The sequence below is a fragment of the Phocoena phocoena genome, chromosome 13 (genome assembly GCF_963924675.1).
Source record: "Phocoena phocoena chromosome 13, mPhoPho1.1, whole genome shotgun sequence".
NCBI lineage: Eukaryota > Metazoa > Chordata > Mammalia > Artiodactyla > Phocoenidae > Phocoena > Phocoena phocoena.
Genome location: NC_089231.1, coordinates 23,753,270 through 23,765,991, shown reverse-complemented (window position 1 = coordinate 23,765,991; position 12,722 = coordinate 23,753,270). Strand labels below are relative to the sequence as shown.

The following is a 12,722-nucleotide window of genomic DNA, read 5'->3' as shown; positions in this document are numbered from 1 at the left end:
AATGGAATACCACTCAGCAATAAAAAGGACAAACTATTGATACATGCAGCAATTTGGATGAAACTCAAAGGCAATTCATTGACTGAAAAGAGCCAATTTCGAAAGATCACATATTGTATGATTCCATTTATATAAAATTCTTGAAATGATGAAATTATGGAGACGGAAAAGGGATTAGAAGTTGCCTGAGGTTAGGAATGATGGGGGTGACAGTGGTGGTTGTGACTATAAAGGGGAGCACAAGGGAGACTTTTGTGATGATGGAACAGTTCTGTATCTTGATTGTGGTGGCGGATTAGATGGATCTACACATGTGCTAAAATGGCACAGAATTATATACATACATTATACCAATGTCAATTTCCTTGTAGGATACTGTGTTATAGTTACATAAGATATAACCATTGGAGGAAACTGGGACTGTAAGAATACATGAGATTTTTGTACTATCTTTTCAATTTCTGTGAATATATAATTATTTAAAAATAAAAATAATTTTGGGCTTCCCTGGTGGTGCAGTGGTTGAGAGTCCGCCTGCCGATGCAGCGGACATGGGTTCGTGCCCCGGTCCAGGAAGATCCCACATGCCACGGAGCAGCTAGGCCCATGAGCCATGGCCACTGAGCCTGCGTGTCCGGAGCCTGTGCTCCGCAACAGGAGAGGCCACAACAGTGAGAGGTCCGCGTACCGCAAAAAATAAATTAATAAATAAATAAATTTAAAATCACTGGTTATCTTGTCACTGTTATTCATTTCATTTCATTATTATTACTGAAAATAATTTTGCTGTTTGGAAGACCTGGAGCAATAAAAATGATCCGTTCTAGAGTGTCAAATATTCTAGGTATGCCACTGAATATACCTAAAAGAAATGAATGTGCTTGTCTACCAGAAGACATGTACAAGAATGTCCACAGCAGCTTTATTTATAGGAATAAACTGGAAATGACTGAAATGCCTATAACCTGGAAGATGAATAAATTGTGGTATATTCACACAATGGAATACTAAAAGGAAGAGGAAGGGAAAGGAGAGGAAGAGGAAAAATTTCATCTCACTTTATGTATACATTAAAGCTTCAATTATATTTTCAGTAATGGGGCCTGATTTAGCATCCTTGATCAAAATTTAACACTGCCCCTTCACCGTTATAATGAATTAAAACTATATTTGCTGCTCTGTATTAAAGAGTTGGTGGTATTACATTAAAAACACTAAAAACAGTTGGATTTCAAATGAATTATGGTAGTCTCCTTTACCCACCATTTCACTTTCTACAGTTTCCATTACCCACAATCTACTGTGGTCTGAAAACATTAAATGGAAAACTCCAGAAATAAACAATTCATAAATTTTTCAACTGCACTCTGTTCTAAGTAGTGTAATGAAATTTTGCACCCACTTGGGATCTCCAACCGTCAACATCTTCTGCTCCTGACATCAACCATCAACATCGTCATTGATCAATGATCCAGGATCACCCGAAGCAGGTGATCCTGCTTCTGACATGTGGTCAGAAGGCCAGTAGCCTAATGCTACATCACAACGTCTACATCATTCACTTCACTTCATCTTACTTATCACATAGACATTTTATCATCTCACATCATCACAAGAAGAAGGGTGAGTACAGTACAATAAGATATTTTGAGATAGAGAGATAGACCACATTCATGAATTTTATTACAGTATATTGTTATAACTGTTCCATTTCATTATTGTTGTTAATCCCTGACTGTGCCTAATTTATAAATTAAATTTTATCATAGGTCTGTATGTATTGGAAAAAACATAGTATATAGAGAATTTGGTACTCGCCCCAGTTTCAGACATTTACTGGGGATGGATAAGGGGGGCTACTGTATATTGTTGCAGGATATAACTGTTTCTTCAAAAATTCTAATAATTCATCTAACTAGCAAGTTATACAACTTGAAGCTGTATACTTAGTTATATAAGATCTCTCTATGAAATCTGTAAAAATTGTTACCAGATTAATACGTATTTTAAGAGCACAAACCACTTATGAAACTTCATTTTTATTACTGTGTCAAAAAACATTTACTAGAGAGTGGAAAATATATTAATGGTCCATTGAAATTCACTTCCCAGTGTCCCCTTTGCCCCTTACAGCATCTTCTCCTCTAGCAGCCAGTAGGGAGAATCCAGATCCTGCCAAAGACAGGATGTGAGGGTATGCTTTACATACACTCGAGAGAACAAGAAGTGTAGAGCAGGTGCATCCATAGAAAAGGTCTGAGGAAGGTCTCAGAATCCCTAGCTGGGCTGATTGGTGATGGTATTTCTTTCCTGAGGCCAGCTAGTAAAAACTGGAGGGGGTAAATACTTCTTTAAATGCAAAGACAGCAACACAAGACTTCGAAGCTTACAAAAAATCAAGGAAACAAACACCAACAAAGGAACATGATGATTTTCTAATAACCAATCCTAAAGAAATAAAGCTCTACAAATTACCTGATGAAGAATTCCAAACAATTGTTTTAAGGTTGGTAAACTACCAGAGAACACAGATAGACAATGTAACAAAATCAGGAAAACAACACAGGAACAAAATGAGAAATTCAACAGAGATAGAAATCAAAAAGAACCAAACAGAAATTCCGGAGCTGAAGAATACAATGAATGAAACGAAAAATCCAAGAGACAGCATCAACATCAGGCGTGAACAAACAAAACAGAGGAAAAAAATCTGAGAACTCAAAGACAGGTAATTTGAAATTATCTAGTCAGCGTGTCTGAATGTATAAAAAACAATATCCAACAATATGCTGCTTACAAGAGACTTGCTTCGGCTTTAAGGATACACATATCTTTAAAGTGAAGGGATGGAAAAAGATATTTCATGCAAGTAGAAACCAAAAGAGAGCAGAGGTAGCTACACTTATGTTAGATAAAATACACTTTAACTCAAAAGCTGTAATAAGAGAGAAAGAAAGTCATTATATAATGATAAAAGGAGCAATTCATCAAGAGGATATAACAATTATAAATACAGATTCATCCCTTGGTATCTGCAGGGGATTTGTTTGAGGACCTGCTACAGATACCAAAACCCACAGATGCTCAAGTCCTGTAGTCAGCCCTCCACATCTGCGAATTCAACTAATCCCAGATCATGTAGTACTGCACTTACTGAAAAAACCACATTTAAGTGGACCTGCAGAGTTCATATCTGTGTTGTTCAAGGGGTCAGCTATATATGCACCCAACATGAGAGCACTCAAATATGTTAAGCAAATATTAACAGATATCAAAGTAGAAACAGACAGCAGTGCAGTAATAGTAGGGAACTTCAATACTCCACTTTCAACAGTGCATAGATCATCCAGACAGAAAATAAGTAAGGAAACACTGGATTGAACCATACTTTAGATCAAATGCACCTAACAGACATACACAGAACATTCCATCTAATAGCAGCAGAATACACATTCTTCTCAGGTACACATGGAACATTCTCCAGGATAGATCACATGCTAGGTCACAAAAAAGTTGTAACAGATTTTAAAAGATTAAAATCATATAAGTATCTTTTCTGACCACAATGGCATAAAACTAGAAACCAAACACCGGAAGAAAGCTGGAAAATTAACAAATATGTGGAAATTAAACAACACACTCCTGAATAACCAATGGGTCAAAGAAGAAATGAAAAGGGAAATCAAAAAATACCTTAAATGAAAACAGAAATACAACATACCCAAACTTATGGGATGCAACAAAAGCAGCTTTAAGAGGGAAGTTTATAGCAATAAACATCTATATTAAGAGAAAAGAAAGATCTCAAATAAACAACCTGACTTTAAACCTCAAGGAACTATAAAAAGAACAAACTAAGCCCAAAGTAAGCAGAAGGAAGAAAATAACAAAGATCAGGGCAGAAATAAATGAAGTAGAGACTAGAAAAATGATAAAACATATCAATGAAACTAAAGCTGGTTTTTTGAAAAGATAAACAAAATTGACCACCTTTAGCTGGACTAGCTAAGGAAAAAAGAGAGAAGATTTGAATAAATAAAATCAGAAATGAAAGAGGAAACATTACAACTGACACTGCAATAATACAAGGGATCATGAAAGACTATTATGAACAATTATATGCAAACAAATTAGATAATCTAAAAAATGGATAAATTCCTAGACACATATAAACTACCAAGGCTGAATCATGACAAAATAGAAAATCTGAAAAGACCAATAATGAGTAAGGAGATTGAACCAGTAATCAAAAATCTACCAATAGGTCTTCCCTGGTGGCGCAGTGGTTGGGAGTCCGCCTGCCGATGTGGGGGACGCGGGTTCGTGCCCCGGTCCAGGAGGATCCCACATGCTGAGGAGCAGCTGGGCCCGTGAGCCATGGCTGCTGAGCCTGCACGTCTGGAGCCTGTGCTCCGCGGCGGGGGAGGCCACAGCAGTGAGAGGCCCACGTACTGCAAAAGAAAAAAATCTACCAATAAAGAAAAGTCCAGGACCAGATGCTTTCATTGGTGAGTTCTACCAGATATTTAAAGAAGAATTAATACCCATCTTTCTCAAATCCTCCAAAAAAATTGAAGAAGAGAAAACACTTCCAATATCCCTGAATAACACAGATGCAAAAATCCTCAATATAATACTAGCATGGCAAATTTAACAGCACATTAAAAGAAGCAGATACCATGATCAAGTGGAATATATCCTTGGGATGCAAGGATGGTTCAACATATGCAAATCAATAAATGTGATATACCACATTAACAGAATGAAGGATAAAAATTATATGATCATCTTAATACAGAAAAAGGTTTGACAAATTCATGATTAAAAAAACTCTCAACAAATTACTTATAGAAGGAACGTAGCTCAACACAATAAAGGCCATATATAACAAGTGCACAGCTAACATCATGCTCAAAAGTAGAAAACTGAAGGCTTTTCCTCTAAAATTAGGGATAAGACAAGGGTGCCCACTCTTGCCACTTGTATTCAACATAGTACTGGAAATCCTAGTCAGAGCAATTAGGCAAGAAAAAGAAATGAAAGACATCCAAAATGAAAAGGAAGAAGTAAAATTATCTGCTTGCAGATGACATGATCTTGCATATAGAAAACCCTAAAGACTCCATCAAAAACTGTTAGAATTAATCAATGAATTCAGTAAAGCTATAGGATTTGAAATCAACAAACAAAATCAGTTGCATTTTTTACACTAATAATGAACGATCTGAAAGAGAAATTAAGAAAACAATCCCTTTTGCAACAGTTTCAAAAGCAATAAAATACGAAAGAATAAATTTAACCAAGGAGGTTAAAGATCTGTACACTGAAAATTATGAGACACTGATGAAAGAAATTGAAGACTCAAATAAATGGAAAGATATCCTTTGCCCTTGGGTTGGAAGAATTAATATTTTTAACATGTCCATACTGGGGCTTCCCTGGTGGTGCAGTGGTTAAGAATCCATCTGCCAATGCAGGAGACACGGGTTCGAGCCCTGGTCTGGGAAGATCTCACATGCCACGGAGCAATTAAGCCCCTGAGCCACAATTACTGAAGCCCGTCTACCCTAGAGCCTGTGCTCCGCAACAAGAGAAGCCACCACAATGAGAAGCCTGCGGACCACAATGAAGAGTAGCCCCTGCTTGCCACAACTAGAGGAAGCCCACACGCAGCAACGAAGACCCAACACAGCCAAAAATAAACAAACAAAATAAAATTAATTAATTAATTTTTAAAAATGTCCATACTACGCAAAGTGATCTACCGGTTCAATGCAATCCTTATCCAAATTCGAATGGCATTTTCACAAAAACAGAAAAAGAAAATCCCAAAATTCCAACTGAATTACAAAAGACCATGAATAGCCAAAGCAATCTTGAGAAAGAAGAACAAAGCTGGAAGCATCACATACTTGATTCCATCTATATTACAAAGCTATCATAATCAAAACAGTATGGTAGCTGCATAAATACAGTTGCATAGACCAGTGGAACAGAATAGAGGGCCCAGAAATAAATCCAGCCATATATGGTCAACCAATCTTTTACAAGGAGACCAAGAACACACAATGAGGAAAGGATAGTCTCTTCAATAAACAGTCTTGGTAAAACTGGATATCTACATGCAAAAGAATGAAATTGCATCCCTATATACACCATTCAAAAAAATTAACTCAAGGGCTTCCCTGGTGGCACAGTGGTTGAGAGTCCGCCTGCCGATGCAGGGGACACAGGTTCGTGCCCCGGTCCAAGAAGATCCCACATGCCGCGGAGCGGCTAGGCCCGTGAGCCATGGCTGCTAAGCCTGCGCGTCTGGAGCCTGTGCTCTGCAACGGGAGAGGCCACAACAGTGAGAGGCTCGTGTACCGCAAAAAAAAAAAAAAAGAAAATTAACTCAAAATGGATTAAAAATTTAAACATAAGACCTGAAACTGTAAAACCCATAGAAGAAAACATACAGAAAAAGCTCCTTGACATTGGTCTTGACAATGATTTTTCGGATATGACACTAAAAGCAAAGGCAACAAAATGAAAAATAAACCAGTAGGACTATATCCAATTAAAAAGCTTCTGCACAGCAATGGAAACAATCAACAAAATAAAAAGGCAACCTACAGAATGGAAGAGAATATTTTCAAACCATATATCTGTTAAAGGGTTAATATCTAAAATACATAAGAAACTCATTTAACTCAATAGCAAAAAAAAAAAAAACAACCAAATAATCTGACTAAAAAAATGAGCAAAAGTCCTGAATAGACATTTTTCCAAGACATACAAATAGCCAACAAGTATGTGAAAACATCACTAATCACCAGAAAAATGCAAATCAGAACCACAGTGAGATATCACCTCACACCTGTTCAGATGGCTATTATAAAAAAGACAAGAGGTGACAGGTGTCGGCAAGGATGTAGAGAAAACGACACCTTTGTACACTGTTGGTGGGAATATAAATTGGTATCGCCGTTCTGAAAAACAGTATGGAGATCCCTCAAAAAATTAAAACCAGAACTACCATATGGAAACAAACTAAGTGTCCATTGATGTATGAATGGATAAAGAAAGTATGAAATGGAATATTATTCAGCATAAAAAAGAAAATTCTGCCATTTGAGACAACACGGATGAACCTGGAGGATATAATACTAAGTGAAATAAGCCAGACAGAGAAAGACAAGTACTGTGTGATCTCACTAAATGTGGAATCTAAGAAAAAAAGTTGAATATATAGAAACAGAGAGTAGAATGCTGGTTCTCAGGGGTTATGGGGTGGGAGAAATCTGAACATATTGGTCAAAGGATATAAATTTTCAGTTATCAGACGAATGAATAAGTTTTGGGGATCTAATATACAGTATGGTGACTACAGGCAATAATACTGTATTATATATTTGAAATATGCTAAGAGAGTGAATCTTATGCATTCTCACCACAAAACAAACAAAACTCCTCAGTATCTGCATTATGCGATGATGTATATATAATTAACAAGACTTAAAGGTGCAACAACTGTGTATACCCTCTTAAGGCTACACTTTACTGTAGTTAGCTTTCCTAAATAATTTTTAATATACCAACTTCAGATTCTGTGTGTGTGTTTTTCTGATATCATTACCTGAATTGCTGGTCTAGCTTTTCAGCCACAAAATCCTGTCTCTCTTTTTCTTTCTTCTCTCTTAATAATCTGATTTTATCTCTCATTCTATCTTTTTTCTCCTCAATTGTTTCTTCTTTCAATTGCATTTCAATAAAATATTCATTTTCTTCTGATGCTAAAAGTTCACGTAACCTAAGTTCACAAAACAAAATGACAAGAGAAAAGGAAATTAAAACTATCATGCCACATGTACCATTTCACTAACTGATTTTTATTTTGTTAAATCTGATTTCAGAAGTACACGTTCAGTCATAAATTTTGTAAGAAGGAAAGATCATTACAGTATTCCATAAAATAAGACTAGTTGCCATTTAAAGCAATAAAGATACTGATCTATGCCATGTTTTATTTGATCACATACAGATGAGATATGTAATGTATATCTTCAACAAAAAAGCAAAATGAGCAGATTTTAATTAAAAATAAAGAAATCTGAAACAATATGTTCTTTTGCTTTCTATCAAACATAGGTTATCACAAGTGAAAATAGAAACAAGCAATAGCTATTGGTTTGGTAGGAATATGCATAGCTCAGCCATGATCCTTACTGTAAAAATTCACTTGATTTTTGATTGATCAATCTCAAACTGTGGTTTTAGGAATGTTTCAGAGTCTGGATCAGCTGGTTTACGAGCCTTACTTATTTCGTCTTTCTTCAGTATTGATGATAAACCCTTGCATGGCATCCTTGACTCTTGCTTTCACAAGACTGTCCACAAACTTGCGGTCATTGTGCTGGTCCCACTCAACTTTCAAGCGATCCCGCTCGTTTGACTTAATGGAAGCCAAAATAGCATGATGCTTCTGATGGCTGCGTTGGATTCTTTCCAGATGATGTTCAGCCCCTTGGCCTTTGGGAGGCTTGGCTCTCTGAAAACAAATAGCAACTATCACTTATGATAGACCCAAAATCAATTGCATATTTTCAATTAATCATGACCTCCACCAACACTCATATTAATCAAAACTTGGTATATAAAACTAATACATCCTGCTACAACTGCAAACAACTTAGGTGCCTAAGATGTAACTTGTTTGATTCTTTGAACCTATACCTAAGATGTCATCAAATCAGTCTCAAATATTTCTCAAATGCCATTTGAGTAAAAGTTCATGGAATTATAGTTAAAAATTTGAACAGGGCTCCAGAGATTATCTAGTCAATAGATAATTGACTAGATAATCTCTGGATTATCTAGATAAGTTATAACTTAACAATAGATAAGTTATTTGCTCAAAGTGCTTTAAATAGTTAGGGCAGACCTGGATAGAACAAGAATTAGAGGTCTTCTAATTCCTGACCTTAATCTTGCCACCAACTACCCCACATTGTTTCTCAGGGGTGGACAACATAGTTACCGACATAAAAATTCTTTCAATTAAGAGACTACTATCTAAGTGTAAGGATATATCAATATATAACAAGTTGTGACAATGAAAAACCCTTTACTAAGAAGGAAGCAAGGAAGATAGAAAGGGAGGGAGGGAAAGAAGGAAAAGAAAAGGGGGGAAAAAAAAAACCCTAGTGGTAGAACTTTTTTCCTATTTCTATTGTGCCCAGAAGTTTAATGTAAGAGCTGTGCTCCTGACATTTTGGGGTAAATTGAATTTCTGTAAATATGTTCATTTTATACAAACTTCCACCAGAAAGTTGGAAATGCATACATCTTTGTGAATACATATTGACACATTTAATAAAATCATATGGACTATATCTTTTTCATTTCTGTATTCCTAGCAATGAACATGCCTACCAGCATCAGGTTCTCAATATGAATGGGAAAGATGAATGAATGAAACAATGTTTATGGGTGGGCTTGATGTGATTCCTGCTCTTCCTGGGCCACCATGAAATCCATGGTCTTGAGCTTTGTATTTTCAGCCAGTTTTAGCAAATCATCCTTAGGTGAGTAGTGAGGCTCTGGTGTGCTGATTCACAGTAACAAAACTTTTTTTTTTGCGGTACGCGGGCCTCTCACTGTCGTGGCCTCTCCCGTTGCGGAGCACAGGCTCCGGACACGCAGGCTCAGCGGCCATGGCTCACGGGCCCAGCCACCCCGCGGCATGTGGGATCTTCCCGGACCGGGGCACAAACCCGTGTCCCCTGCATCGGCAGGCAGACTCTCAACCACTGCGCCACCAGGGAAGCCCAGTAACAAAACTTTTAACTCATGTGGCAGAGTCAATCTGATCATTTACACTTAGAATTGGGACTTGGTAAGGGAATCTCCTAGGGAAAGAAAATCAACATTTGAAGATAGCTTCATGAAAAGATTCAGGGCTCAGGGTATATATATACATATATATATATATATATATATATATATATATATATATACACACACACACACACACACACACACACACCTAGATTAGTTGAATAAGATAATACAAAACTGAGGTAGGTTGGAGACAAAAGATGATACTGAGGGTTACACCATGGGAAATAGCTAATTCATATCCAAATTATTTAGAGCCTAGATTTAGTTAACAAACTACTGTTCTCTAATACATAAAACATTTTATGAATGTGGATTCAGTGACAACAAAGCAGAGCTGGATCAAGACTGCACCCTGGGCAGGATATACATAGGAACTCACACTCCCAGTAGACAGATGGGCTGAGAACAGGAACCAAGCACCAAGGTCATAAGGAATCAATTGTCAAATTGTCAGGGCAAGAACCAGGTTCTGAGGTACATTTTGACTGAAGAGGGGGATGGGGGTGGAGGGTGGTGAGAAACAGCCTGAGCAGTAGCTGGGGATTAGGAAGCCCTTTAAGGCTTGGGCATCCTGTGTAGGACTTTGTGATCAGGAAGGACCTTATCTCTGGATGAACAGGTATGATCTGGAGTTCTCTAACAACGAGGTGGTGCCAATCCATGCAGTCTTAGCATTATGTAATCAAAACCTGTCCTGTTTAACAGAAATATAATATAAACCAGATATATAATTTAATAACATTTTCTAGTAGCTGTATTTTAAAAAGTAAAAAGAAACAGGGGAAATTAATTTTAATAATATATTTTTATTTAACCAATATATCCAAAATATTATCATTTCAACATGTGACTCTACGCATAGTTCAAGTGCTCAAAAGCCATTTGTGGCTAGTGGCCACCATAATGGACACTGCAACTCTTAAACCATACTAAATTCAGAACAAAGGGTTTAATAACTACTCTGTACTTTCAAGGTCACTGAAGGCTTTTGTTACTGCAACATCTCAAATTACTTTCTACTATTACAGTTTAATGTCTTAAAGAATGATGTCTTACAGCCTAGGTTTGATCCTGGCCTCTACTGATTACTAATTGTATGATCTTGAGCAAGTTACTTAATCTTTTTAAGTCTCAGTTTTCTCACCTGTCAAAATAAATGTCCTCCTAAAAAATTATTTCAAGAAGTAAATAACTGGGTTCCTAGGAGGCACTCACCAAATAGCCGCTCCTTTTGCTTCTCCTAAAAAATTATTTCAAGAAGTAAATAACTGGGTTCCTAGGAGGCACTCACCAAATAGCCGCTCCTTTTGCTTCTCCATTACTTCAGACATTTCATCTTTCACCAACTTCTCCTGGAGGAATTGTTTAGCATCCAAGTCTCATCTCTGGTGGCTTTAATTCTTCTCCCACCACAACTCTGCAACCTCTAACATCCACACTTCTTATCACACTCTGACATCTGAGATACACCAGCTCTGACCTCTTCCTTTTCCTCTTTATTCTTCTATAAACTTAAAGTATTCAATAGGCCTCCTTCTCTGATTTGGTGGTAATTTGGTGGAACGGAAATCCTTATTGGTTCCCAACACAAGTAATATCACCTGACCAATGGCCCAGCCCCTGAGCTCAGTGTTCGCATACAGAACCCAAAGTACATCAATTTCTGTCCCTCATAAAGTCTGTCTATAATGATCACCTTGAACCGTACAGACTGTAAAAGACTCCACTCTACTGATTTCCAAACCCAGATCCTAACAGTCCCTGGACCTAAAATAGAGGGGGCATTGAGAACTGCTATGCGCACTATGGAGCATAATAAAACTGCACCCTTCATTATCCCTGATATTTCTTCCACAATGTTCCAACACAGACAGTATAGCACATCATTATCTACTGTGCTAACCTTTGATGGTTTTGTGCATGAGCAAGTTGTTTCTGCAGTTAGATGATAAGCAACGTGAAGGCAGGGATCAGACTTCTAAAGAAGGGTAAACCTCCCAGGGTCACTGTATTCACCTCTGTATTTTCCACAGAGCTGTGCACACAGCAGGGGCTCAAGTAATACCTCTATAATTGCCTGCCTACACGTGGTTTTCTAGCCTGTAGAAACCAGTGTGTAGAAACAAAGGTGCATGGACCAAGCGTCTGGGGTTCTGAGCTGGATCTGCAGCACGCAGCATTCCCCTGGCCTCCTACCACCTCCCCTGCCTTAAAGGCAACCAACCTCCTATTCCCAGGCCTGCAGGGACGCTTCTGTTATGGTTGAGTCAGCAGAGAAAGGGCTCTATAACCACTCACAACCCCTCACAGCCCAATACTCCTTCAACAGACGATTTTCCTAGGCGTGTAGAACTAGCCCAAGACCGTACAGCTGCATCACTGCCAGCCCAGACCCCAGATTTCCTGCCGCCTGACCCAGCACCGTTTCCTTGACACACCCTCCGCATTGCAAAGGGACGACCTCTTTCAGCAGTCTTGGAAGACTGAAAACTCTCAAGATCTAAAGTGGTGTTTCTCCAAATACAGAAAGTAAATATTATATGACGCGGGGGGTTGGGGGGTAGGGAGGGACGGAGTACGAGAGCTAGGCAAGAGACCATTTCCTTCCCTCTTTCAAAATTCAAGCTGCTGCATCAAGCACCTGCTTCCCTCGGAGAGCCCCTGTTGGGGGCCAGAGTGGGCTGCGCTGAGTTGGGGGAGATGCAGAAAGCGGTAGGGTCCCGCACACACATCCCGTGCTTACCACGATCACCACTTTGGGAGTGGGGCCCTTAACCTCCCGCTGTACGATGCCAAATCGCTGGCTGTACATTTTCGAGTCCCCTCGGGTTGGGGGCGGC

The 12,722-nt window shown here is 38.3% G+C and overlaps 1 protein-coding gene across 1 annotated transcript in view; it reads right to left on the bottom strand.

Moving 5' to 3' along the window:
* The window catches only part of CFAP53 (cilia and flagella associated protein 53), a 65,959-nt gene extending 53,265 nt beyond the window's left edge, over nt 1–12,694 (bottom strand). The window contains exons 1-3 of the mRNA XM_065890312.1: nt 12,626–12,694; nt 8,301–8,530; nt 7,619–7,792 (exon numbers count right to left, since the gene is read on the bottom strand). Coding sequence (XP_065746384.1) covers nt 7,619–7,792; nt 8,301–8,530; nt 12,626–12,694 — 473 coding nt within the window. The remainder of the gene's footprint in view (nt 1–7,618; nt 7,793–8,300; nt 8,531–12,625) is intronic.
* Between the last annotated feature and the right edge of the window lie 28 nt (nt 12,695–12,722).